The sequence below is a fragment of the Tachypleus tridentatus genome, chromosome 1 (assembly GCF_004210375.1).
Source record: "Tachypleus tridentatus isolate NWPU-2018 chromosome 1, ASM421037v1, whole genome shotgun sequence".
Taxonomy (NCBI): Eukaryota; Metazoa; Arthropoda; class Merostomata; order Xiphosura; family Limulidae; genus Tachypleus; species Tachypleus tridentatus.
This window is the reverse complement of record NC_134825.1, coordinates 77,239,298-77,267,132: the sequence shown is the minus strand read 5'-3', so window position 1 is coordinate 77,267,132 and position 27,835 is coordinate 77,239,298. Positions and strand designations below refer to the sequence as shown.

General features: G+C 32.7%; 1 protein-coding gene across 2 annotated transcripts in view; it reads left to right on the top strand.

Annotated features, from left to right (window-relative positions):
• The window catches only part of LOC143252954 (E3 ubiquitin-protein ligase KCMF1-like), a 55,086-nt gene that overhangs the window by 12,145 nt on the left and 15,106 nt on the right, over window positions 1-27,835 (top strand). The window contains exons 2-3 of one of the 2 annotated variants that reach the window (XM_076505902.1): window positions 9,075-9,242; window positions 13,824-13,963. In XM_076505902.1, coding sequence (XP_076362017.1) covers window positions 9,075-9,242; window positions 13,824-13,963 — 308 coding nt within the window. The remainder of the gene's footprint in view (window positions 1-9,074; window positions 9,243-13,823; window positions 13,964-27,835) is intronic. The other variant, XM_076505910.1, reaches the window with a different exon arrangement.

The following is a 27,835-nucleotide window of genomic DNA, read 5'->3' as shown; positions in this document are numbered from 1 at the left end:
TTTTGTTAACCTGAAGATAACCTAAGAAGGTCAGAACAGTGTTCTGTGCTTAATTTTAATTAAGGTGCTAATACCCATAGTAATTGTCTTGAGAATACATTTTCACTTTAAGTGGGTTTCTCATCAACACGAACAAGCCTACATTATTCATTGACATACAAAGAAATCTATAGTTACTTCAGGTTGCACAGATGCCCTTCTTTTTCCAGATCTGTAAGTGGAGTTGTTTCAATATTCCAGCCTTGATTCAGTATTGTTATATATACACGTATGTGTGTGTTTTGTTATAGCAAAGCCATGTTGGGCTATCTGCTGAGTCCACTGAGGGGAATTGAACCCTTGATTTTTAGTGTTGTAAATCTGTAGACTTGTTCCTTTACCAGCAGGAGTCAAGGGACTGTATGCTGCAGTAGTTATTGAGTTTTATTGATTGTATTTTGTGTGTTTTGGGGCTATATGTAACCATGCTTGGAATGAATATTCAATGATAGGTCATACATATGTTTTGTAGATGTTGATTATGTTGTCTGGTAAGGTTCCTTGGTTTTTACCAGCTAGACTTGCATAATTTTGTTTGTATATTATTTCTCTGTTTCACCCACGTTAGCTTTGTGTTGAAGGTTAAAGCTAAGAATTTGGCCAAAGTTGTGGTCTGGAGAAGTCTTCCATTCATATATAATTTAGGAGGATCTATATGGGGACATGTATGTATCTGTTTGTATGTAGACACACAGACACAAAATTCTAAACATACATATTATTGATTTGACTTATAAACTCATATTATGGAACAAAATTTTTTATTCAAACAGGGAAACAGAGAGCTTTATGAACTCTTGCTAAATATAGCAATTATTTTCCAAGTTTTAGTTTTTTGTTTTTCCAAACATTCAGAGGTATAAGTTACAGATAAATTCTGTTATTAGTTGAAGTTGTGTGCTAAGGAATTTGGAATATTAATTTGTTTTTAGAGAGAGTACAAGGAAGGGATATTACTCGTATACTGCCCATTAGTGGGTCAGCACTAAGTCTGTGGGCTTACAGTGCTAAAAACAGGATTTTGATATCTGTGGTGAGCAGAGTACAGATAGCCAATTGTATGGCTTTTCTTTCAAAACAATACTCAGATGTTTTTAATTTAATTGTGATGGGTTGGTGAATATCTGTGAACTTCTTTTGAGACCAGAAAAATGTGTGTGTTGTTTATAGCAAATCCACATAGCAGACTTATGATGTTCTACTGGAGGACAACCAGAATAAACCATCCTCTTTCTTATGTTTGTGTTCTTTTCAAGTGTTTTTTGCATCAGTTTCTCTCAACAGGTTTACTATTTATTATTCAATAGTGATATGGGTAACTTATTCTGAAGTGGATTCTCCCCTCTCCAGTTACAGAACTTAATTCATCATCACAATTTTTTCTACCCTTTATTTTTTCTGCCAATACTTATTTAATTCAAATTATTAATTCTATTTTTTTTACCACTTTGGATATTATATCCTTTATTAGCACTTACAAACAGACATTTGGTAGTGATGTACAACTGAGGAATTATTGATTTTTACATTGTCAGGGGATTGAATGTTCAATGAGCTAACCTTCATTGGACCTCAGCTCGAGTTTGAGAAACCTAAACATTTTGAAATATGATCTGCCAATTTTGGAAAGATAAAATGTTATACTGTTATGGTTTTTGAACATTGGTTTGAAATTAGAGCTTTGTTCTATAATGTTAGATCAGTCTTAGCATGGGCCTTTTATTTTGGTATTAACTGTAATTCATCAAACTGTTATCATAAATTAGGTTAATCAAATTTAACTCTCTTCCAAATATCACATCTTTAGTGTTGTCAGTACTCACTTAATTTTACAATATAATATCAATTTTATTTTCATTATTGTTTATCTTTTTTGTACTTCATGTTAATTTTGTTTGTGTGGCTGGAGCTGGGGTCTGCACAGACTTCATTTCCTGATAATGTAAGTATTATTGCTAGGTTAGGCTTTTTAAATTGGAGCTTGGAGATATACTTTGTTCTGCACAGTTCAGTTAAGTTTAACCAAGTGTATGTTATTTGTGGTTTACCCATATTTCACCTTATTGGTAAATTGATATTTAGGTTAATTTTTTTTTTCACACATAACATTTTATACATATGTTTATTGTACTACACACTTAAGTTTACATTATTATATCAACTGTTTCATTTTTGTAATTCTTTATAATTTTTACTTACTGCAATTAATTTAATTTGTGAGGTCAACTGGGGTTCAGGGTCCATCTAGCCTATTCCTGGTGTTGCTCACTCACCTCTTATGATTGTTTGAACCCACTCAGGATGACCTAGATTTTATCAGTTTCACTCCACCTGACTATAGCTTGCACTTCCTACCCTAACTCAGTCTTTTGAAGATACATTTTGAAGTATCATATTCCCCTCCTTTTACAGGCATTGTTTCATGGTGAGCATTTTGTCTCCTTTGGAAAAGGATACTTGCATGCCTTGTACTTTATAAGAATTTGTTCAGTTTGCTTTAGCGTACTATCAGGCAGATTCATGTCTTGATTTTATATAATTAGAATCTTTTTCACTTGTATGAGGGTCAGTCTCTGCTAATCCCATCCATTTTATCCCCCACCTTGTTTTCCAACTCAATCTTGTCCTATTGACTATCCTACAGGAACTGTCTACCTTTCAATTTCTTTTAGAGGTGTTCCACCTGTGTCTATGATATTTTCTTCCTCCTTTTATCTATGCTAGGACATTTGTCATCTTCAGATTTTTCCTCTCAAATGTGGCTTATTTGCTTTTAGGATCTTCTGGAGTAAGAAACTGTCTTGTACTGTATGTTTACCTTTCATTTCTAATAGGAACTTACAGTTCTGTTTTTTTTTCCACCAGTCCATTCTTTGAGACTACTTCTGTGAAGTTAGCATCACATGGTGTATCTATGATGCTTTTTTTCAATTTTTTTATTTGCTCTTGTTATATTCTGAGTCACTGCCATTCTTATTCTATGTCTGGAACCTTCCTGTCCTTGGTGTCCTACCTATGGATTTCTCCATTTGTTGTGCATGCTCAATACTGATTAGTGTTCTGGATTAATTGGTTTTGCCTTAGTTACTTTGTGGTTCTTCCCCATTTTAATTTAGTCTTTGATCACAGGTGGACAGTTTCTGCAGGACTAAGTGTTTGTAGTACAAATTTTTATTTTTCATTTCTCTGGATGGAATCTATTTTTTTCATATGTAATTTGGTACCAGTTTATTTCATTGCCCAGTGGCCCTTTTTCAGTTCCCTTTGCCTTTTATCGAATGGTGTGACTTTTACCTAATTTCCAAAATTTGTGATGTTACTAACTCTACTACTAGGATGTCTGACTTGTTCCTTCTGAATTGAGTTGGCCATAACATACTCATTTGCTTCTAACACAAGAGCTGAAGTGGTTGGATTTTACACTTGGATAAGATTTTTCTGTTACCTGCATGACAGTCTCAGCTGTTTAGGAATTGTCTTTTTAAATACCCACCTCTGTCAGGACCATCCATTTTCCTCCTCTGATACTTTCAATGGAACTTTGTTATTCACATCATCATTACAGTTCAGTGTCTTGTTGCTAGCAAGATTCTAATGCATTGTGGGATGTGGCATCTATGGATGAACTTTTGCCATTAGGTCTGGCACAGTTGTGGTCTTTTCAGGAGACTGCATGACCCATGATTCTCTCTTAACTGTCCTCTTTCCCTATTCATCTGTATACATTTGTAGCTGAACATATTGGAGGTTTCAGGACAACGGTCTGTGAATGAAAGATCTCATGATCTTTACACCCTGGCACTCCTCTTCTCTGGATTTGACTGTTTCATTCCAACTATTCAGTGGTGGAAGTTTATATTCCTTACCAAGGGAGCACTCATTCTTGTTTCCCTTGTGTTAGACAGTGGCTCTCCTTTATGAACCCACACACTTGACATACATCTCTGTCTGTCATGTTTAAGATGTTTTCATCCTCACTTTTTCCCAAGAAATAACTTCTTAATCCTCAAATTTTTGGTGTCTCTGCTTCCTGTGAGGTACTTTTTCCCAGAAAGTGTTTTGGTTTCTTTCACAGTTCCAAGTTACTTTTTTTGTTTTTTTTGTCTCCAATTCATCATTTGCTCATTCTGGTTGTCAATATGTTAAAACAGTATGAGATTCAGTCTATGACTTCAGTTTGTTTGTTTTTTGTTTTCATTTTATCAGTCTTATTTTCCAGGTAATTTTGAATATACATGTGACTCTGTGTCAGGTCTTTCTAATTCATTTTTCCTGGCCAGCTCAGATCTGGTTGTCTAAGCTCTTTCAACTTTATGTTCCTTTTGTACTGGATTGAATTTGCTGACTTACATATTGGAGGCTTATGTGGAATATTCCTTCCATCATTTTAATTTCTTGCCATCTTCCACCATTATTCCTCGTTGAATCTGGGATAGCTTTCTCTGTCCTGCACATGCTTGATTGCTTTCAACACTTCTTTCCCTTGACTCCATTTCCCACTGTTTCATTCTCTTGGAACACTCTTCTGGTCATGATGTTTTTTTCTTCATCTTTTACCCATCATGTTCAGATTGTGATTTGATTGGTCTTTTACTCCTTGTCTCCTCCTTTCTGTAATTAATTCATGGTGTCTTCATTTAGGCACATTAACATTTACCTTCATCTCAACCCTGTCTTCTGTTGGAGGTAATTCATTATTGAGTACTAGCATTACATAAACCTTATACATTTATTTCCCATTATCTGCTTTTGGTAGCAGTTTCTTCCTTATTCTTGTTCTGGACCATACTAACCCATGGACTTCAGGGGTAAAGCAGAAGGGAATTGCTGTTCATCCCTGCCAACCCAGTGCATTCCCCCTTTTCTTTCAGTGTAGTAAGAGAGTCCTTATTGCTTTCCATTTCCAAGCCACTGTGGTGGAGGATTGTTGAAATATTTTTCTAAATTAGATATATACAATATAAACAATAAAGACTCCATCCAGTTGAGAGTAGGGTGGTGGTGTTCTTTTTTGTGTAAATGTCAAAACGTTTTCAAAATGGATGCACCATCATAATAACTGATATTCTTCATCATACAAATGATTAATATCCCTCATCCTACCAATCCATGGAAATTAGTTCCTGGCATTTGAGTTTGGGATTTGGAATCGAGTCAATCACCATATTGTCCACACTCGTGTTTTGCCAATTGAGATCATTCTTGGCAGTTGTGTTTTGGATTTAGAGCTGAACATCATGTCCTCATACTTAGTACAATTGGAATCCCTTGTGATACTTCCAAGTGGATATTTGTTTCCAGCAGTTCAATTTTAGATGTAGAGATAAATCAATCAGTGCCTTGTACTCTCAAATGTAGTGTGCTAGTGTAAATATAAATCACCTTTTAGGTTGGGTATCCTCACCCCACCTACACATAAACCCTCACACATGTTCAGGATGTTCCTCACTCAATTTGCCTTGAGTACACTATCCTACTGTTGTAGGACATGGTGGGTGCACTTGTTAGATGCTTTGCTTCTTTCTCTGTGCTACTCCTCAATGCCTTTATGTCAAGGATGTTACTGCATTTGAAAAAGTTCTGGTCTTTTTTTTATTTAGGCTAGATATATATAAGTATGTTACTTTATTCTGATCACATGTGACCTATTCACAGATCAGTGGTGAAATTTCTCCCTCTGATCAGCTAAACTTGAGATGAAGATGGTGTGATCCTCTTTCTTACTTTTGTGAGTTCTCAGTGGTTGAGTTTTGAATTGTACTTGACTTACCAATACTATGATTGTTGTTCCACTCATATGGATGTTGATTCCTGGTGGTCAAGTTTTAAATAAAGTTTATTTGCCTTGTATTGTCCTTTCTACCTTAGCCACTCTACACCTTGAAGCACATCCCTTATTTTACTCACATTCTGTTCATCACTGAGATTGAAATTATGACATGTTGTAGTTAAGATCACTGTCTAACAATTTTCTCTCCCATTGGGATATGATCCTCACAATTTTTGCCCAGATTTTATCACTCTTTTTTTGTAACTGGAAGATGAGTATACCTTGTACAGAAGTGGCACAACCTACTGCATATAGAGAGTGTCTCCTCATTCATGTGTGCTTTTGAAGAATGCTTCTCTTTTTTCCCTCGTTCTGTTAGCTCCACCTATTTGAGTTGGGATTCTAAGTATGTGTGTGAGCAAAAGTAAAATGCTCATTGAATGTTATAATTTTTCTTTGCTGAAAAGATAGTTCTGATAGATACTTCTGCTCACACTTCCTCCCTCTTCTTTCCCACTTTCAACTGGTGGTTATGTTTCTGCCTACACTCAAAGTGATAGTTAAGTAGAATAGCGTAGAAGTAGTCGCATGGGTATGTGGTATACTATTTATTAGTGTAGGCTTATCGCATGATAATTTGCATGTGAGAATCGGTTAAACCATGTAAATCAAAGAGTCTGTGAAAAATAGTTTGCAAATAAAGGGCAATACTAAATGAGAAATTGTTTATGTGAGCAGAAGTATTCCTCAGATATACAATTTTATAGTAATGAAAATGTAACTTCTTTATTACTGTTATTAGCTAAGAGGCAATAGGGTTGAAAGAATGAAATATTTTTAATCTCCTTAGAGAAGGAGTCCCAAAATGAGCATGCAAGCAGCAAAGTGTTTTAAGTGATTTGACAGAAAATTGGTCAAAACCGTAAATTGTTATTGATTATACAAATTAAGTACTTTGCCAACAGCCCTTACATTATATGCTCAAATTGCTTTGCCCCCCACACACACACACATGCACGCATTTACGTAAACACTTAAGCCATGAATCAGCAGTATGATTCACACAGTGTTTATAGTTTTTAATTGTTTTGTAATGCACAAAATGTTTAGTATCTTGATGCATAACAGTTTCAAAAAAAAAGTAGCCTATTTTCAAGAAGTGTAAAATAATCTGTTCTTAGTTTCTATGATTTCATTTAGGCTTAATTCTTAAGTGTTATATAACTTGCTGTATGTGGAGGATTAATGTATGCTTCTGAAATCATTACAGATTTGTACCAATTTATTGATTTTGTGTACTTTAGGAATTACTACATCATTCCTTGTATTTTTTTTTAATACGTGGTGTTCGGAAAGTTACTGTGCAGTTTTGTCTGTTAATAAATATATCAGTGCACAGTGACTTTCCGAACACCCTGTATTTTAGGAGTTTCAAGCTCAAAGGAATAGTGTGTTTATTGTTAAGTACGGTTAGTTACACAAAAAGAGGGGTATGTTCAAGAAAGGCCTAGAAAATGAGTGGTTTTATCACTCATTATGAGGACTGATTATAGTATTTCGTGAAGAGAGTCATTTGGTTATGGTTTCTAGAAATCTCTATACATTTCATTCATTTATAAGCACTATCAGAACTTGAACCATTGAAAGCCAGTAAGTTAAGGAAGATGATCTCAATAAAGATTGGTACAGAATGTAACTAGAAAGAAATAGATTGATTCTGTTACTTATGAATAGTAATTATTTTGATTTAAATCATTTGTTTGATAATTCAAAGGATATTAATAAATATAAGAAAAAGGGAGTTCTAGAAAAAGAGAAACTACACTGTTTTAATTATGCCTGTTTTTTGTGTTGTGTAAACCTAAGGTCTTCAGTTAAGAAACTACTGATACTAAATAGGACTCTAATCTTGACATAATTTATGGGTGATGACATGTTCAATATTCATAAGGAGATCCAGCCTTAAACAAAATGTTAGAACTGGTTGTTTAATTTATATACTCTAATACTTATGATATTGTTTACATTTGTTAATGTTATGTAAAATAGTCAATAAGAATCACAATTGAATCAATTAATGTCATGTAAATGATCATTTAATCAAACTTAATGTTTCTGATTATTGCAATTTTCAGAGTAACCAAAATACTGCCATTGTGATTTCTTGTGTTATTTTTAACCTGTTGAAGGCTGTTGCAATTTTCAGAGTAACCAAAATACTGCCATTGTGATTTCTTATGTTATTTTTAACCTGTTGAAGACTGTTCCATAATCATTTAGTGCCAAGCCCCAGAAAAATTCAGTTAATAGAAATTAAGGTTTCCATTTATTACAATTTGTAATTATTCTAATGATCTGAGTCTCACATGAGAATATTTGACTACTTGAATGTAAGTAATTAATGAATTTGATGATTAATTGATAATTAAATATCACCAATTACCTAATTGTAAATCAAATTGTTGAAAATTTTTCTGAGTTTTAGCCAATTAACTTAACACTTTTTATAACATTAGAAAGTACAGGAATTTTAGTTAAAGCTAAAAGTATACAAAGAAGTTATATAAATAGAATTAGAAGAGGATAAATGTGAAGGTTGTGTGGAGTAATTATCACTAATTTATGTGTGGTTCTAAGAAACTGAAAATAATTGTGTAATTTAGATGCTTCTGATTTTATGTGAAAGGTATGTAAAAAGAAATTCTAAGGTTATTAATACTTCAGATGTATGAGAAATAAGACTTTGCTAAATGTCTGAAAAACACAAGTCACTTCAATAAGGAATCAGATACAAACACTTTACAAAAAAGGTTAATGTAAAAATATAGTTTAAGAATTCATTTCTTTTTTGAGAAACCATCATTCTAAATATTCAGTTATTTTAGGTGAAAAGAAAATGCTAATCATTCTTTAGTGTGTAAAGCTTTGAAAAAATTTATCGCTTCAACTATTAGGCAAACTGTAACAAAATGGTTATGTAAAGTTAATTAAACTTTGGCATAATTTGCATAAGCAAGTGCTTGTGGTACTAGCTTAGATTTTCCAAAGCTTTACAGAACAAGAGAATGAATAACAGATTTCTTCCCATAAACATTTACTACAGCATTCAAGTGATTTTAATTTGAATTTCATTACTTTATGTGCATTTCTTATGCCAAGAAGTATTCTAGTGTGTCTTATTTTTAAAGCTTGTGATTTTAAAACTAAAGTTTTTATGGGTAAGATACCAATGTTTTTGAAATTTGTCAAATATATTTCATTATAGGTGTAAGTTGTGACTCTTGCATGAATGGTAACTTCAGAGGGAAAAGGTACAAATGTTTAATATGCTATGACTATGATTTGTGTGCCACTTGCTATGAAGCTGGGAGTGTAACAGCTCGTCACACAACAGACCATCCCATGCAATGCATTCTTACCCGTTCGGATTTTGGTAAGAAAGTACAGTAGAATTGCTTTGTGTTAGTAATATTATTAAAAATAACTCCGTAGTTTCTGAAATGTTTTTGATATTACAAATGCATTTTTATTCACAAAAATGTATTAAGGATAAACCATAATTCTACATTTAGGGGCTGGGAGTATTTCTTTTCATCAACTGTAATATTATTTGCCAATATTATTTATTTTTTTCATTATTGCCACATATGCAATGTATGCACATATTACTACTCTGAGGTTATGATATAAATTCATTAGTATGACTTGTTTCATTGTTTTAATTTTGAGTTCTAGATGATTTGATGTTTTTGCTTTACATTGAAGATCCATTCAGTAACTGTATTGAACTTCTTAAGTCTAAGGTAATTCTTGAAATATTCTTACCTCTGCATATTGTAATTGTCTCTTGTGTGTGTTTTTGAGATTTTGCATTGAGCTGTTCCTGCCTAAGATGTATAAACAATGCAAACTACCCTAGTACATGATATAATCATTATACAACAATAGTCATTCACCAGAAGGATGGCAACACATATTCTAAACATAGTTGATCCCTTAAGTACTTGCACTTGAAATTAAGTTCATTCTTATCCTTAGTGGTGCAGGCACCTCTTGTGTAGCTTTGTACAAAATTCAAACAAGCAAACAAACTTATTCTCAGTGCTGTCTTTAACAATTCAAATTTCTTTTCAGACTTAACTTTCTTTGGATTACTTTCAATTTGTTTTAACTTCAGTTTCAGTCCATAGTTCCATTAAATATTGTAGTTTTTTCTCTTTTTAATTTAGATATTTGCTACAACAGAGATAAAATTTCAAATGGTAGTGACTGCTACCTCCTTGTAAAATTTTGGCAATGTTGCCAGTATTACCTATTCTTTGTATGTAGCCACAAGAGAATCTTTGACTGCCATAATGCTAGATTATCAATTGAGAGCAACAGCACCATTTCAAACATATCTTTACAGTGGGTTCACCCTTTACATTTGTCAATGTCATTCGTGAGGGTGATAATGTCCACCTCAGTTGTGTTTTTAAACTTTTAAGGAGCATTGGACTTTTTAACTCTGTTTAAGGTTTTAATCTGAAAATTGGACTATGTTCTATTTTAGCATAATTCATTTTTACATATTTTACTGATTTTTTACTTTTTACCAACTGCTTGGTGCAGATAGCCCAATTGTTTTGTGCTAATAAATACTAAACCAACCAACCAACCTAACTTATCCACTTATTTTAGATAGAATTTTCCATAAGACAGTTATAATAGTATAGATTTATATTCATTTGTCCATTCCAGATCGTACCTTCCAGGGACTGTCGTTGGTAAATGCCAGCACTGGCAGAGGGTCTGCCCACTTTCCTGGCTTGCTTATGCTAGTTTTTCAAATTAGGTTTTGCTGTAATCCACTGTATTTTTTGCAGTAAAAGAGCTTTATCATTAAGTGGAGGACACAAAGTCCTTTTCACTACCAGTTTCTGTCAACTGGGATGAGCAACTTAGAGAATTCCTTACTATCTGGGCGAGTGTTTAAGCAGCACAAAGTGGTGATAAGTAGGGTAGAGGTGATTTTGTCAGTGTAGTGCAGATCTCTTCCTGTTATGTAATGTGCTAATTTCTTAATGGTTTGGTCAATCAGATGGGGTAAGTGTTCTCCTCAGAAAGGGACTTAGTCCTCATTCCTGTTTGTAAGATAATTAAATTGTACACCAGAACATGTCTCATACTGTACATTTGATCATTTTCCTTGTCACAACTATATATATTCTACCCACCTGTTGTATGCAAATGCTCAGTTGGTTGTATCTTATTCTGCCCATGCATCCATCTGTATAGGTTCGTTTTGATTTCATCCTTTCGTACTTCCATCTACGTAAATACTATACCCTGCATTAGATGGATGCAGTCTTTCATGAGTGTTGCCTCTATAGTAAACCTCCACTATAGTGTCACACTCCATAGTCTTTCCACTAAAGTTGCCTTCTAGGTTTTTGAAGTTTTATTAGCCTCTCCAGCACATCACTGTGGGATTCTAACTACTGTGTGAAGAGAAGTAAGAATATTTTTCAGAAGTTAACATTTTACATCTCTGATAATGTATTTCTGGAAGAAACTTGCCAGCACATCTTTTTACTCTTCCTATTCACTCCAGGGACACGTTATTCTTGCCTCATCTAAGAATGAAGTTAAATTCAAGTGTAAGTGCTCATTAGAACTTATTTCACATGGAAGATGTATCACCTTTCTATTAGTGGTAGCTATCATCACATGGTTATTACATCATGTATTAGTAAAGTTCACGTTATAATACTTGTCGTACATGGGAGATAGCTTATTGCTAATGGTATATGCAAGACTTTGAAGACATGTTGAGTAATGGCTATTGTGTGCAAAGAAGTATATATTAAAAATATAGTTTTGGTTAAGGAAAATGTTAACTTTCAGTGTTACATATTCAGAATGGACAGAAAAATACCCCTCCTCAAAATGTTGTAAATTTGTTATATTTTTCACTGGATAACAGAAAAATATGTAAAACTATATGTTTTTAGAATGCATTCAACAAGATCTATTAAAAAATGTATCAAATCCTAATTTTAACACTGACTTTTGTAAACACCTAAATTTTTCTCATAAAAAAATGTTTCATAGTTTTTAGATCTTTTTATTACAGTTAATCTATGAAATGATCAAACAAGTCTCTGTGCAATTGTCAAAGTGGAAAATAATGTCAAAAAGGATATTTAGGGCTGGTGTGTAACTTTTGTGATGTTTTCTTGATTGTATTTCATGGATGCAAAGAGTCTTAAAGAAGCACATGCTAAAGGAACTCAGAAGTAATCATGAGATTCTTAGTATGCTCAAATCTGGAGTTGGTTTGTGTTAAATTTCAAAATAATTCAATTTGAGTTGGAACAAAGAAACCCTGTGCTAAAGTAAAATATACTGAAAATTGGAGTTGTTCTCTTGGGTCAGGAAGAAAATGTAAAACTTCTGATAGAAGTGATTATTTTATTATTAAATGTTCTGTAACTGATTTTTTAAAATCATATCAACAGCTTGCTGATGAATTAAAGGCTCAGACCAGGGTCAAAATTTCTTCAAAAACTATTTGGTGTCACCTAAAAGAGAAAGGAATCAAGTGATAAAAAAGTCAAAGAAATCACTTGTTAGTCACAAGAATCATTTAAGTCACTTATTTCCTCGTGAACTCAGTGGTTGGAGTGTTGATGATTAGAAACAAGTTCTTTGGAGTGATTAGGCACCTTTTGTTCTGTAAAATCCAATCTACTGAATTCGTTTGGCAGGCTAGTAAAGAAAAAGAACAGCCTTGGTCTATGCAAGGCACAGTAAAAAATCAATCAATAATTGGAGTGTTTTTCATGGAATGAAGTTGTGATTTGTACTGTGTCAAAGGAACTCTCACTGTAGGATGTTATTGTGAAATTGTGATTCATCATCATCTCATACCCTCTGTGAATCGAATATATCCAGATGGTTTTTATTGTTCCAATAAGACAACAATTCAAAACATTCTAGTGGAGTTGTTAAAAGATGTCTTGGAAATAAAAGAATTGATGTTATGAAAAGGCCAGGTAAATCACCTTATATCAATCTGAATGAAAATTTATGGCTAAGTTAAACCAATTAACAAAAGATTACAAGCCAAATACAGAAAATTAACTTTTTGAAGTACTCAAAAGACAGCAGTCAATCACTCAAGAATATCTGCACAAACTTGTTGAAGGCATACCACATCAGTGTGAAACAGTACTGAAATCTAAGGGAATGATGACTGAATATTAACTTGTGAATCTGGTTTGTGTTATTTTGTGTTTCATTTTTATATTCAGTTATTGCAGAGAAACTTGTTTCATCATTTTGTGGGCTAATTGGAACAAGAAGATCTAAGGAACTACAGCAGGTGCACAATACGTTTCATGAGAAAATGTAATTAAAATCATGAGGAATTTGGGTATTTACAAAAGCCAGTGTCAAAATTAGTATTTGAGATCATATTTGAATAGATCTTGTTGAGTGCATTCTATAAACATATAATTTCTAGATATTTGACTGTTATCTAATAAAAGATATAACAAATTAACAACATTTTCAAGGGGTGATATACACACACACACACACACACACAACACACTCATGCTTAATGAATCAAGTTATGTTGTTTGGGTGATATTCATTAAGGCAATATCACCAATATATCTCAAAAAAATGAGTAAATAATAAAAAAAAATTGTTTGTATGTACATACAATAAATATGCTGTAGATTATTGACATAATATTAAAGAATAAAAACCATTAGTTTATTAATGACAGAAAATATATTGTATACATACATCTGTCTTGTGTCATTGAAGTGTTTAACTTGAAAATGTTTTTTGTTTTGCATATACCAAATGTAATTTACTGGAATTTTTATCTATTATCTAAATTGCATGTAATTATGAAATTTATTTGTATTAATAATAATAATCATAACTAATGACAAGAATAATGTAAGGCATAATACCTTAACTGTTATCAGTGATAATTCTGGTATTATTATAATTCTAGATATCTATTATGGAGGTGAAGCTGTGTCTGTTGACCAGCCTCAAGCATTTGCATGCCCATTTTGTGGGAAACTGGGGTTCACTGAAGGTACATTACAAGAACATGTAACATCAGAGCATCCTGACAGTTCACTTGAAGTGGTATGTTTTTTTAATTATTTTATTGATTATGTTGCATTTATGTTTTTATTTGTGATTTTATTATCAAAACTTGTGAAAGGATTCAACTTATTAGAACAGAAAAGTAGTTATTGGTGAATGTGATCCTACCAAATTATTTAACCTTTAACATTATCTTAAGAAAAATTCTCATATTTGTAATAAATGTTTAGAATTATTACATTCAGTAAGATGCTTCTAGTAATTTTTAATTTGTTAACTTAAAGGTTTGTAAAGTAATAAAACATTATGCTAAGTTATGGTTGATGAGTGCTCATGTGGGTCATTAAATTCATAAAATGTCATGGCACTTTTAAACAAAGAATAAATCCCAGTAAGGGTTATTTTGGCAATAAAATAAGTGAAAAATACAGTATTGAGAAAAGAAATGTTATTTTTTGTATTCTAATATCATACTACCTACCAGCAAACCAGTATGGGATGCATCTTATGGGTATCATATTGTACCACAATAATATTTAGAGAGTATATATAATGGGACAAAATATATAAAAATGAAAGTTGTACATGCATCTGCTTATAGTGTGAGGACAATGAATGTCATTACAAATCTCAATAAACTCAGCAAATGTGAAATATCTGATGCTACATATATTTTGACATGTGCCATACTGTTACATCTAATGTTCATACTTGTTTGTTGTTTTTTTTTTTTGTTGTTTTTTTTCAAGACTGATCATCACACACCCCTCGGTGTGGATTCCTGTACGTGGTGAGGGGACCTCCCAGGGAAGGTTTTGTTCTATCAGGTTACTTCCTCTGGGATCTAAACATTTATCCACGTGTTTGCCTGTTTTGGCGACCCATGAAGGGGAGGAGAGGATGCTGGTGGTTGAGGGGTTCAACCTTGACAAACTACTTTGGCCTTGAATTCCTGTTGATGGGTGGCCCCCCCTTGTATCAGTTGGCTGGTCCACTTGGGCTAGAGTCACTTGGGCACAGTTGGATGAATTGGATAACATTGCAGTATCCACTGGTTTGCCCATCCCACTATGGCTTATTACAGTCCCCAAATGTGACTTTTCTTTAAGTCATTTGAGAAGAGCAGATACTCCTGAATGGAAGTATCATCTTTTATATACTAAACATCTTTTGAACAATCTTTCCATTCCAATTTGTATGGATTGTTCCAAATCAGGTAACTCTGTGGGCTCTGCCATGGTTTGGTGGTTGCATGCAGAATCCCCTCTACAGCTTCTGTGTTCACTGCTGAACTGTACACCATTTCTCTTGCCCTGAATCATATTGAAGCTAAGCAGTACTTCAACTGCACTATTTATACTGACTTGCTTAATTCTCTACTGGCTCTGGAATCGCTTCACGTTGGTTCACACCCTGTTCTCACTGATATTCAAAACCGACTAGCTAATTTCTCATTCACATCTACTTTAATCCAGTTTTTCTGGATACCAGGTCATGTGGATTTTCGCAGGAACGAGCTTGCAGACACGGCAGCTAAATCTATCTGCTCTGGCACTATCACCGCAGTGCTTATTCCGTTCATAGACTATGGTCCTGTATTCAAGGCTCATCTCTGTGCCAGTAGCAGTCGACTTGGAGTGAGCAATGCAAAAACAAGCTTTTCCAAATAAAACCCTATATTGGACTTTGCCCGTCTTGCTTCCATAAGGATCGGAAGGAGGAAGTCGTTCTAACTAGACTACGCATTGGTCACAGTTTTTTAACTCATCGTTTTCTTTTATCTGAAACTGATGTATGTGTAGTCTATGTAACACTCAAACCACTATAAGCCACATTTTGTACTCTTGCCATCGTTACAACTGTCAACGAAGACACCATTTGAAACATGTTTTGTCCCAAGGTTTGTGTTATTGGTGACAGTGACACTGTCCACCATGATAAAGTTTTTAGTTTTTTAAAGACTATTAATCTTTTTAATGTCATTTAAGTGTTTTATATTTATTCATTAAACCTTTTTTATTGTGGTTCCCTTTTAATAATCACAATCTCTTGTTCGATTTGAAATTAGAAAATGGCTGTTACATTAAATAACTCGACACTAGGACTGTAAAGGGAAACTTCAGGTGACTAACAAATCTGTGTGAACTACCCATTAGTCATCCTGGTGAGTTATTGTTACAGTTTTTCTGGATGTCTTTTAAACCTTTTATTACTTTACTTTTTGATAATGACCGTAATAACACATAATCAGGAACCAGGACTGGAAAGGCCAACTTCAAATGACTGACAGTGGTTTTTGTATTTACCTGTTAGTTTTTCTGGCAGGTTGTGAAAATTACCATTATGCTACAGAAAGACCTTTACAACTTCTCTTACTGTAGTTTCTTTCTTAACATTGTAGACTGGATGTCAACATTGGTTTTATGCTATTTATGTTTTTACATGCTGTTTTGTTTTACCTTCATTTCCTTTTATGAATTTTACAACATTTACTTTACTTTTACCTTTTACGGATATTTGGCAAGTTATTACAATTTTTCTACATGTCTTTTCACACTTTTATTACTTTACCTTTTGATAATGGCCATAATGACACATAACCTGGAACCAGGACTGGAATGGCCAACTTCAGGTGACTGATGGTGGTTCTTGTACTTACCTGTTAGTCTTCCTGGTGGGTTATGATAATTACAGTTATGCCACAGAAAGTCCTTTACAATTTCTCTTGCTGTGGTTTCTCTCTTAACATAGAAGACTAGATGTCAACATTGGTTTTCTGCTATTTATGTTTTTAAATGCTGTTTTGTTTTACTTTCATCTCCTTTTATGAATTTTTACTACATTTACTTTATTTTTACCTTTTTACTGGATGTTTGATGCAGATAGCCTGACTGCTTTTTGCCATAAAACACTAAATCAATCAACCAATCATCACACACACTTAATTATGCAAAATTGTTCCATTCTAACTCTTGGTTTTTTGTTACTTCCAAATCATTGAAGTGGCAAGGTGGAGCAACAATTCTAAAGACACTAATGAATAAAGTTCTAGTGGCAACATATGACATTGTTTATTTGAACATTTCACACCGTGCTTTGTTTCATATAGTTTTGCTTTCTCCCTGTTACAGAGATAACAGTGTGATTTTATGTATGTTTCTTCCTCAGTGCTTACTATATTAATACCCTGATAATATAAACAACAGGTTTATGGTTTATAGATTGAAATTCTCAATAATGGCTAAAAATAGCTCTCTTCAGAGTCCATCCTTTATCAGTATTGTAAATCGTTTAAAAAATCAAAGGATTTTTTTCAACAGGTTTTGCATAATCTTTAAAAGTCCAATTTTAACTCTATTTTTATTGACAAAAAGCCATACCATTATATTTATCCCAGTTTAGCAATAAACAATTTTTGAAAAATGTGCATAGTAAAAAAGAGAAATACACGTACTTAACATTCCTACGAAAAGTGGGGCCTAATAGGCCCCAGAGCAACTTGAAAGGTTATTAATATTAGGCTAATAATTTTGTATTTAAATGAAATTGCCATTTAAATCCATTAATGAATGGATTAACGAGATTCCCACTGTCCCTATCTACTATCTAGCGAAACCACAGCCAGGGGAACGGGCTTGGAGAAATCAGGACTAGAAACGTCTTTTCGTAGGAGTGTTAATAACACTGATCGGAAACAGGTTTTGATCTTTATGCCTATGTGACTATTATCAGTATAATTTTTTACTTGAAATAAACTGAACTCATCAGGTAGAAGTCTAAAATAAAATAAAATGTTAATAAAATAAAAATGGACATTTCTTAATTTTCCAAATTAAAACATAATTAACATTTGGTCTCAGTATCATTCTTTGCTTTTGTTATGATCATTTCAACCCTTTTGCTTTGAGTCATAGGCTATGTTATCGAGTTTGTTGGTTTCCATTCAAAATTTTATTGAACCACTATTTTATAAATTTATGTTAAGTTTGGAATCAAATTGTAGATTATAATTCAAACTTTAACATTCTTTATGAGTTAATTTCTTAATTTCAAAGTAAATGTTAATGCATCTAAATATAGATTTTAGTGAGTCACCTGATATGTTGAATGCAACACTGTTTATAATTGGATGTTTGTGATTTGAAATACTAAGTTTATAGTTTTTTACAAATTAGGAATTTAAATTACAAATATTATCAAGCTAGAATATAAAATAAGAAAAGAACCTCATATATTTTTATTTTGCTGAGATACAGCTTATGTACTGAATCAAACACTGCCCCATTTACCTCTTTTCATTTTTGAAAATGGTCACTTATGTAGACTTACTTTAATGTATTGTAACTGAATAACCAATCAACAGCTTATAATGTCCACAGAGTGGGTTTCTTGGCCATTTTAGTCTGTGTAAAAGGTTACTCATACACTCAGCCAAGACAGGGAAGACTAAAGGTCAGTTTTATGTTGCTGGATACATAACGTGCATTGTGCCAATGCAAATAATGTAATTTTAGTTAGGAATGACTAGCAGGCTGATAAAGTAGTAAATACATAGCATTATGAGACTTAATCTACTTCAACTAAACATTTGTATTTTTGTGTTATATGTAATCATTCTAGCATGAAAAAAGCATAATTTATATTTCCTAATTCTTTTATGATGGTTATGAAGTTGGTCAAGTGACAGACCCCATGCAGTAAGAGTACAGAAAATAACATAAAATATAGTTTCACTGAAAACAAACATTTGAAATGTATTTAGGAGGTTCTAGAGATAAAGCAAATAATGTTTGAGATTTTGGAAATAAAGAATAATATTTTTTAATCACAACATAAAATCACTTTGCACTCAGGCTAGTAATGAAAAATATTCTATTTTCACAAACAAATCTTTAGTAAAAATGTTTCATTAAAAATAGTATTTTTTATACAAAAAATACTTGTAATCTTTATTAAAAATCTATCAAATTTTGTAAAGATCCACATGTTGTATCAAAAATGTATGTATGTAAGTGCATAGGCAAACTTGTGTATATTATACTGAGCCCATAGCGAAAGGGTTAACAATTTCTTTTTTTATGGCTTAATTAGAAAGCCCATTAACCCTTAAACAGTGGGAATGTTGTAGATAGTAGCATCAGTTGATGATGGCTGCTGTTTGATGGTTAAATTGTAGTAGTTTCAGGATATTATTTTTTGTGCATCATATTATTTTGTGCTATAAGTTGCAAATTTTAAATTAAAAATAATTATATTTTTAAACACCAACAATTCTGTAAAAATGTAGGCTTATGACACTTTAACTCCAATGTGTGCACAGTGTTAAGTTAATCAAGATCAGACATTACTTTTGAATATTTATTACATACCTTTCTTACTGCTGTTGTAACTCTTATAGTCCTTTGATATGTTTTCCTGTTAGAGTATGTTTCAAGATGCTCATTTTTTAATTTGCTGACCTCCATGTTCTTTTGTCTCTGCAGGTATTACACTTGTCCTGTTCAAAGAGTAGGTTTTAGCACACATCTTGTTTTGCTTCTGGATATCATTCCCTTCTAAAATCTCATGCTTAATGTTTTACTGTAATATATACATCTGTGCGTGTTGTGTGGTACTCTACTGATCTAATAACTGCTACATCATTACAATCTGTAAAACTTCTGTGAATTGGCATAACAAAGTATAAAACATGGTTTGAATGATAGCATAGTTAGTAAAAAAATGTAAAATGGAACAAACTATTAGAACTGTTGATATTAGGATAACTAGTTTTGAAACAAGCTTCATCCTCTTAATTTTAACACTATCATCTGATGGCATGAAAAACTGGTCAACAAACCTACATGATCCAAGAACTTTGAATTATTTTAATGATACTAATGATTTTAATGATGAAGGGCAGTAAGCTGTATTTATTTAAAATGACCTTGGAGGGTGTTAAAAGTAAAAAAGCTTTTGACTAAGAAACTTTTGAGAATTCTTCTTTTTATGTAGCCATCTATCTTGTGTAAAATTGTTGTTAATTTCCAAGTGACTTGATTTCCAGAATTTCTCAGAAGAAATGATATTGTTTAAGTTTCAATGTCTGTTTTTTGATAGTTAGAAACTCATGTCAACACTTCCAATTTCACCCACATAACTCTTCTCACAGGATTATCATGATATAAGTTCCTTGTTTTTTATATTTAGGTGTTGTTCTTTAAAAGTTAGGTTATTTTTAATTATTGGTGGATATTTTCTCAATGTGACATGAATGGTTATATGGATTACAATTGTGCTGACCTTTTCATTTGGATATGTTAATTTCATATTTATAATAGTAAGTGATGGTTTGAATTATAAGTCTGTTGATCCATTGTTATTTAGACATATTTTGTTGATTTTTGCAGTTTTATAATGTAGATAAAGAAAAACTAATTAGCCCAGTTTTGCCTCCCAAAACTTCTTGAAAATTAATACTATGTTACTGTAGATGTAAGAAAGGTGCATCTTTTATAGCATGCTTATTGACTGTTCTGAATTACTTCTCTGTCCAGAATTTTGGGAAACATCTCAGATTTTTTGTTTATTTATGCACTCTTTGCTTTATATTCTCTGGTTTATTGAATTTTTCACTTTGATTTTATTTTTGTCATTCAACACTGACCCTTTCAGTTTTGGATCTGGCAATTTCTACTTATTGCTACAACAAAGTGATATTGATGTTGTATTTCATGTTTCTCCTCTGGATTTTTAATTTCTTTGCAATGCAAAAGCCAACAAGAGTTTAGAGACTGGCCTTACATCTTTCCCAACTCATTTGTTATCTAGATATTTTTCTTTTTTAGATGCAACTCTTATGAAAAACTGATTCAACAAGATTTTTAGAAGATGAATGGGTATTTGGAAAGACTAGTTTTTTGTCTTGTCTTACCTGTATGCATTTTTTTACATGGTAGAATTATTTATCAGTTTATGGCCTTTCTTGGTTTGGCTTCAGCACTCTGTATCTTTACACATCAAACTGTTAACTGGTCTTTAAAGTACACTTAATATCATTGTCATCTTTGCACGAGTGACTAGGGTATACTTGCTGAGTAGTTGTCTTGCTCTGAGTTGACATTCCAATTTGCTTCTTTTCTGGATTAGATTGTTTAGGAGCCAAAGTCTTGAGTAGAGCCTACATAATCTCATTCATATGAAGTTTTGTATTAATGCTCTTAACAACTCTTCACTTGTCTCCTTTGACTTTGCAATCTCTTGAGTTCTTGGTGTGCATACTTATTCATTGGATCATGGTTATTGTGTCAGTAGGGTTTTCTTTCACTATAGAGTCCATCCTTTAGATTGTTTTCTTTTAGAACTTATTATTCTCAGCTACCTTCAAGTGTGGCTCGTTTATGACTTTCTTGTGTAGATTTTTCTTCCATCTACTCCAAGTACACCCTTTCACTGATGCATCTTTCCAGGGCTAGGGTGATGTGTTGGGCAATTCTCTTTAGGGTCTGTTGTGTTCTCTAATATTACATTCTTGTATCATTCTATTAGAGATTTATGCTATTTCAAGTGCATGTCAAGAGTTCCTGCTCATGTTACAGCACCTCCATGTTCTAGTATTAGTAGACACTTCAGCTTTAGCACCATATATCAATAGGCAGGGTGATACTTAATTTAAAAACATTTTTCTTTTGCTGTGATTTTTTTTTTTTTTCATTTACCTCATGTCTTTCAAAGTGCTGTTGTTTCTTTGATTGTACCAGTGGTTTAATTGTCCTATGCTTGAAGCTTTTGTGATGACAGTACGTGATATTCTGATGCTTTTCTGGTTTTCGGTTTCTTCAACAGTATATACTTAAAGCCCATCTTGGGGGAATTTGTTTTGGGGTAGTGGCCACGATTAGTTTCCACTTTTCTCATTTATCTCAGAAAAATACTATTCCAGTACTTTTTTGTTATATCTTCCACTGTAATGTTTCTCATCTACAGCATCATAAATGGTATCTAGTTTTTGCTAGTAAAGCTGTTTTTTCTTTCGGATAGCTTGAATGTTGTCACACACTTGCAGACATTCATCCATAACAATAAGCCACTCTATTTGATCTGTTATTTATAGATAATGTTTGCATAATTTTATTTCTTGTTTTTATCCAGTTTTTATCATTTTCTCATTTTTCCATTACCTCTTTCATGATCAGGACTTTGTCTTCTTTTTTATTGTGGGTGACAGAGCTGCATTTTCAGTTATTAAAGAAGCTGTATATCTTTTGTTATGTCTCCCACAGATATCCTGACATTATCCTCAGTGTGATTTGTTGCTGATCTTATGTTCTGTGACTCCTACTTTTAAACCCTTCTCAACATATTCATTTAAGTCTTTTGCTGAAGACAGTTTTACTCTCTTCAACAAGGGTCTGTTAAGGCATTTTTCCCACTGAGGTTTTCGTATACTTTTTTATGTTTTCCACAAAAGTCTTGTACTTCTATCATGATAGAGCCTGCCCACTATAGACTTGGGTTGCAAAATCATTATCATTATTTTGTTTTTTGATGAACATTTTCTGTTTGTACCCAAGACTGCTGCTTCTTAGTTTTGCAAGAATGAAATATTTTTCAAGTGAGTTAACTCGAGTTATTTATAATGACTTGTGATAAGTTTTCTCGCACAGATCATACTCCATCCATTAACCCTCTCTGCACAGGCATCCTTTGCTATGCATGTCATGAGGTTTTTAATGACTTACATTCAAAGTGTAATTACACTACTTTTGTGTTTGTTATACCAGTTAGTATAACATAAAATTGTAGCCAATAATCTACATTTTAATAGTATACAAGTTTTAAGTTCTTATTTTATAAAACAATATTTTAAAAAAAATCTTGAGTTTCCCTGAGTGTGAGAATTGTGACACCTTTGCTGTAGGCATTTCCTCTTTTATTTATTCACTGCCCCTCCAATAAGTACAAAATTAATTCAATCTTGTTTGGTTACAGAGCCATCACATGGAAAACTAGAACCCTCTTTCCACATCCACTTTTCACATTCTCTCTTTTGGGATTTGTTAGAAGTACTGTCTTGTGTTTAATACTATATTATTTATAACCAATAGAGAGTCAAGGTTTTCATCTATCAAATGATATATTATATTGTTTTCTGTACAGAGAATTGTTACTTTTTCTTTCAGTACAAGCTTTGTTCCTGTAGGTAAAATAAATAATATCATAAAAAAATTTTCACAAGTTATACGAGTGAGCAGAATGGAGTAGGTCCTGAATATTTTAATTTGAGAGCTGAATATGAGGTACACATTTCCCAAGTGATTTACAATTTACAGTTACGACAATGTGTTCGTACCCCTGGGTCATGAGTAGTTTCTTCCTCATAATATTATAAATATTATACTAACACACATTTACATAAATTTTTATGTAAATTGAATGGCAAATAAACTGTTTATAAACAAATAACCAAACATAGGAGGGGCAGGAATTGTTCGTGCATCTACTTATATGGTCAGTTGTGTAGCCTTTCAGGTGAATTACTTGGTGCAGTCTCTCCTCATAGCCCTCCATGATCGTTTGACAGTACTTGACTGATGAGCCCTGGTCTTCAATTCTTGCCAAACGTTTTCAACTGGGTCAAGATCTGATACTGCAATGGCCACTCCAGAATGCTTATATGGTTCCTCTGTAACCAGGATTGTACATATTTCGATGTGTGCTTAGGGTCATTGTTGTGCTGGAAGATCCAATAACTCCCAAGCTGCAAGTTCCAAACATCATTCTTGATATAATTGCTTAATATATCAACGTACTCTTTTTTTTTCATGATTCCGTTGATGTGGTGAAGGCTGCCTACACCAGGAGAGCTGAGGGAATCCCATAGCATGATCGAGCCACCTTTGTGTTTAACTGTAGGGCCGGTGTTCTTTGGAAGATTTCGTTCCCCCTTCTTATGGAAAATATAGCGAACATCATTGTGGCCAAAAAGCTCAATTTTAGTCTCGTCTGACCAAAGAATACACTTCCAATAGGTAAATGGTTTATCTACATGCTTTCTTGCATACCTCAATCATGCTTCTAAATAAACAGGCTTTAAATATGGAGTTCTACGAAAACGGCATGCTTTGAACCCAGAAGAGCGTAACATGTTCGTAACTGTAGTGGTGCTTGCTTCAACCCCAGTTTCTGCGTATCATTACATGTTAAACGAGGGTTCCTACTAACTTCTCTGAGAACCTTCCTCTTGGTTGTCTCTGGAATTTTGGTGGGACGTCCAGAACGAGGAAGGTTAGCAGTTGATTCTGTCAGCTTAAACTTGGCAATTATGCTTTGAACAGTAGACTTCAGCACATTAAGTTGTGTAGAAATACCGGAAAGAGACACACGAGACTTGTATTTTATGATAATTTGGTTTTTTAAATCACTGGACAATTGTTTGCTGTTCGCCATGATGACCAAGCAGATAATGACGGAGATGGCGCTAAATTGCGGAAGTACATTTTTGGTTGGCTAAATTTCAAAAATTATGAGTTCAGTGTCTAGTTTTGGAATGGTATAATGTAGTTTATGTGCCAAACTAAACAAAATTTTTATGAAAATATCCGTTTTTTCACACATTCTGAACTGTATGAACACTTTCTGCTTCTCCTGTTTTTGGTTATTTGTTTATAAACAGTTTATTTGTCATTTAATTTAAATAAAAATATATGTAGATGTGTGTTAGTATAATATTTATAATATATTATACTTCTGTTATCCTATGTATGATACTTTTTAAGTTATGAGCAAAAAACCACTCGGGATGCAGGGGTACAAACACTCTCTGTTGTATCTGTATAATGGCACAAATAGTAGTTAGACATGGTTGAAAGGGCAATTATAGGACTGTGAAACAAAATTTAAGTATAAATAGATGTATAATGTTATGAGCTTAAACCTACTTTGGATAAGGAAATGTAGTTTCATGTTAAAATCTGAAGTCATTTTGGAAAGAATAAGAGTAATTTAAATTTATTTAGATTTTTTTTAGTTGTTAGAAGGTTGGTCAATTTTGCCAACTTTTTGTAGTTTGGGTATGGAGAATGGTAGATAATATTAGGTTTTACTCAAAACAAATGTTTGAATTGTACTTAGGAGGATTTAGAGATTACGCAAATGAGATTTGATATCTTTAGACAAAGAAAATAATTATATATCTAATATGAAAATCACTTTTCACTCTATTAAAAAACTTCAGATATATTTGTGGACAGATCTTGTTTTAAGTTCATAAAAATACTTTACTTACAATTATGATTTTTTTGTATGTGAAAAACTTGTAAAGTTTACTAAAAGTCTGTCAGATTTTCTGAAGATATATGTGGTATATAAAAAGTTAGTAGTATTAAAGCTATAATGACTTCAAGTACGAAGTTGTTACTTGGTTGGTCAGTTTGACCGAGCCTGTGTAAGGAGAGTTAATGAATTGATATATGCACAAGTTCTTCATGTTTACCATGAGATTCCTGATCATGTTAAGCACAAATTTCAGATTACGTTTCATCACATGACTGCTCTTCAGTAGGAAGATTTCAATTTTTCACATGGTTATTCCTTTTGTTCAGTAAAATTTGCTCTCATGAGCTTATGTATATTTTATCCAACACTTTGTATCCTGGGGGCCTGGGATTGTAAATAATTTTGATTTAAAAATAAACACTACAAAATATAGATGCCAAGTTCTATGTATTGAACTCTAACTTTCAATAAAATCTAATTTACGGCAGGAAAGTGTTCATGTGTAGTATCACCTAACACTTGTGCAATAAATCATGTGGAAGATGGAAAGTTATGGTTAAATATTGTATGTCTTGTTAACAGCATTAATTCATACTTAAGCAAAATGTGTTTTTTTTTGTGATTCAGAAGTAAGTACCTGTTTGAAATTCACTTTAATATTGTATAAAATTTAAACTTGAATAGACATCAACACACAAGAGAACTTACTGTCTTAACATCACACTGAAATATAAAGGTTTTACCAATTCTCATTGTTTTCATTTATTTATTAGGCAAAATTACTTCAGTAAACTAAAAAAGTGTTAAAAATACTTGGAATGCAATTGTAAGTGGAAATAACTTGCACCATTGTCTAATCTGTAAAATGGTGTTAGGAAAATCTTGGTAATGGTATGAATGTGAACCTTTGCTTTGTTGCTTTGATTGTTGTAGTAATGTGATGTAGTTCATCAGCAAGTCAGATACAAATTGACTGTCTTGTCCTATTGGCAAGCTCATGTGGTATGTTCAATAAATGTAAATTCGGTTTAGTTTTGGTAACATGCTAGAAGAGTTCTTTGCTCCAGCCATAGAGCACAGTATTTGGAAAAAAGACAAGGTTTTGTCACTCTGAAATTGTTACATATTATAATTTATTCTGAATGAGTATCAGATTTATTATTTTATGTATTTCAAATAACCAGTAATTTTAATTTACAAGGTAATTAAATGTCAGTATGCATTAAATTTATACTATTTGCCAACAAGTTTGATATACACAGTTTACTTTCTTAACACAAATATATTTTAATATACAATCAAGAATTTACAGTAACGGTTATACACAAAGTTTACACAATCACAAACAATATTTAGGCCTCTGTCTGGTCTGAAATTGAATATTTTGTTGATAGTTAAATTCTGTGACAAGTGAATTAATTTTATGTTGATACACAGATACTCTTCACCTGATGGGAATGCTAGTTAGCTCTCCTTGTTTGGCCTAACGTGGTTAACAAGCTTACTTTTCAGTCCTCATAAAAATAGTAATGTTCGATATTATTTCTCTGAATCAGAATGGTTCATAGTGTTTGAAATCTATAAACACTCCTGGTCAAATATCTGTAGTTTCTTGATTAATATGTTTTTTAAATTATTACAGTCATGTTTTAAGAGTACATAACCAAAGATTGTCATTTTGATATTTTGTGCAATGTGATCTTCATGCATTTCCTACAGTTGAGTTAATTTGTAACTTCATGCTATGGTACCTCATTAAATGCTTTCTAAAAACTAAGGTAAAGAAACTAACTTCACCAAAAAACTTATTTATTATGATGATGTTTTTAATGTAACGTTCTGGGACAACGTGGGACCTGTTGGGCTATCTCGCTTCTTCCTTCCTCTGAGCTAAATTTACATAAAAACAAAAATTTTAAAGTCAGCCCTTATCATTCATATAATTATCAAACCTTTTCTTAAACTAAGTTAAATTTACTGCCTCTATAATATCCAAAACTCAAACTGTCTTAACTGAAGGTAACTTCTACCCTGCCAAAATTTATATTTGTGTCTCCAAGTCCTACTATTCTCACTGTTTAAAAAAAAAAAAAAAAAAGATGAAGCATAGGTTCCATTTACAATCTATCTCACCTCAATTGGATCACCTGTAACTGTTTTATTTTTAAAAGAAAAGAGTCTTAGAGATTTCAGCCTCTCCTCTCGAATGACAATTACTCCATCCCAGATACCATTCTAATAACCCTTTCCAACAATTTATTGTCTTTTTTTGAGGTAAAGAACCCAAGATTGAACATAGTATTCTAAGTGCAACCTGTACAATGAAATTATAACTCCTTTAAACTTGTATTCAGAGTTTCTGTAGGTAAAACCTAAAATACTATTTGCCCTGCCACTAACAACAGCACACTACTTGGATAGCCTTAGGAATTGATGAACTATTACACCAAGATCCCTTTCCTTCATAACACTGTTGAGGTCATTCTCATTAAAATTATAATAACCTGCATGCATTATCTTGCATTTATTATAATTAAAATTTATCTGCCATTTTATTTTCCCAAATCACTAACTGATCTAAATCAACAGCATCCTTTTTACAGTTAGCAGCACCCAAGACTTAATATCACTGCAAATTCAAGTAATTTATTGACT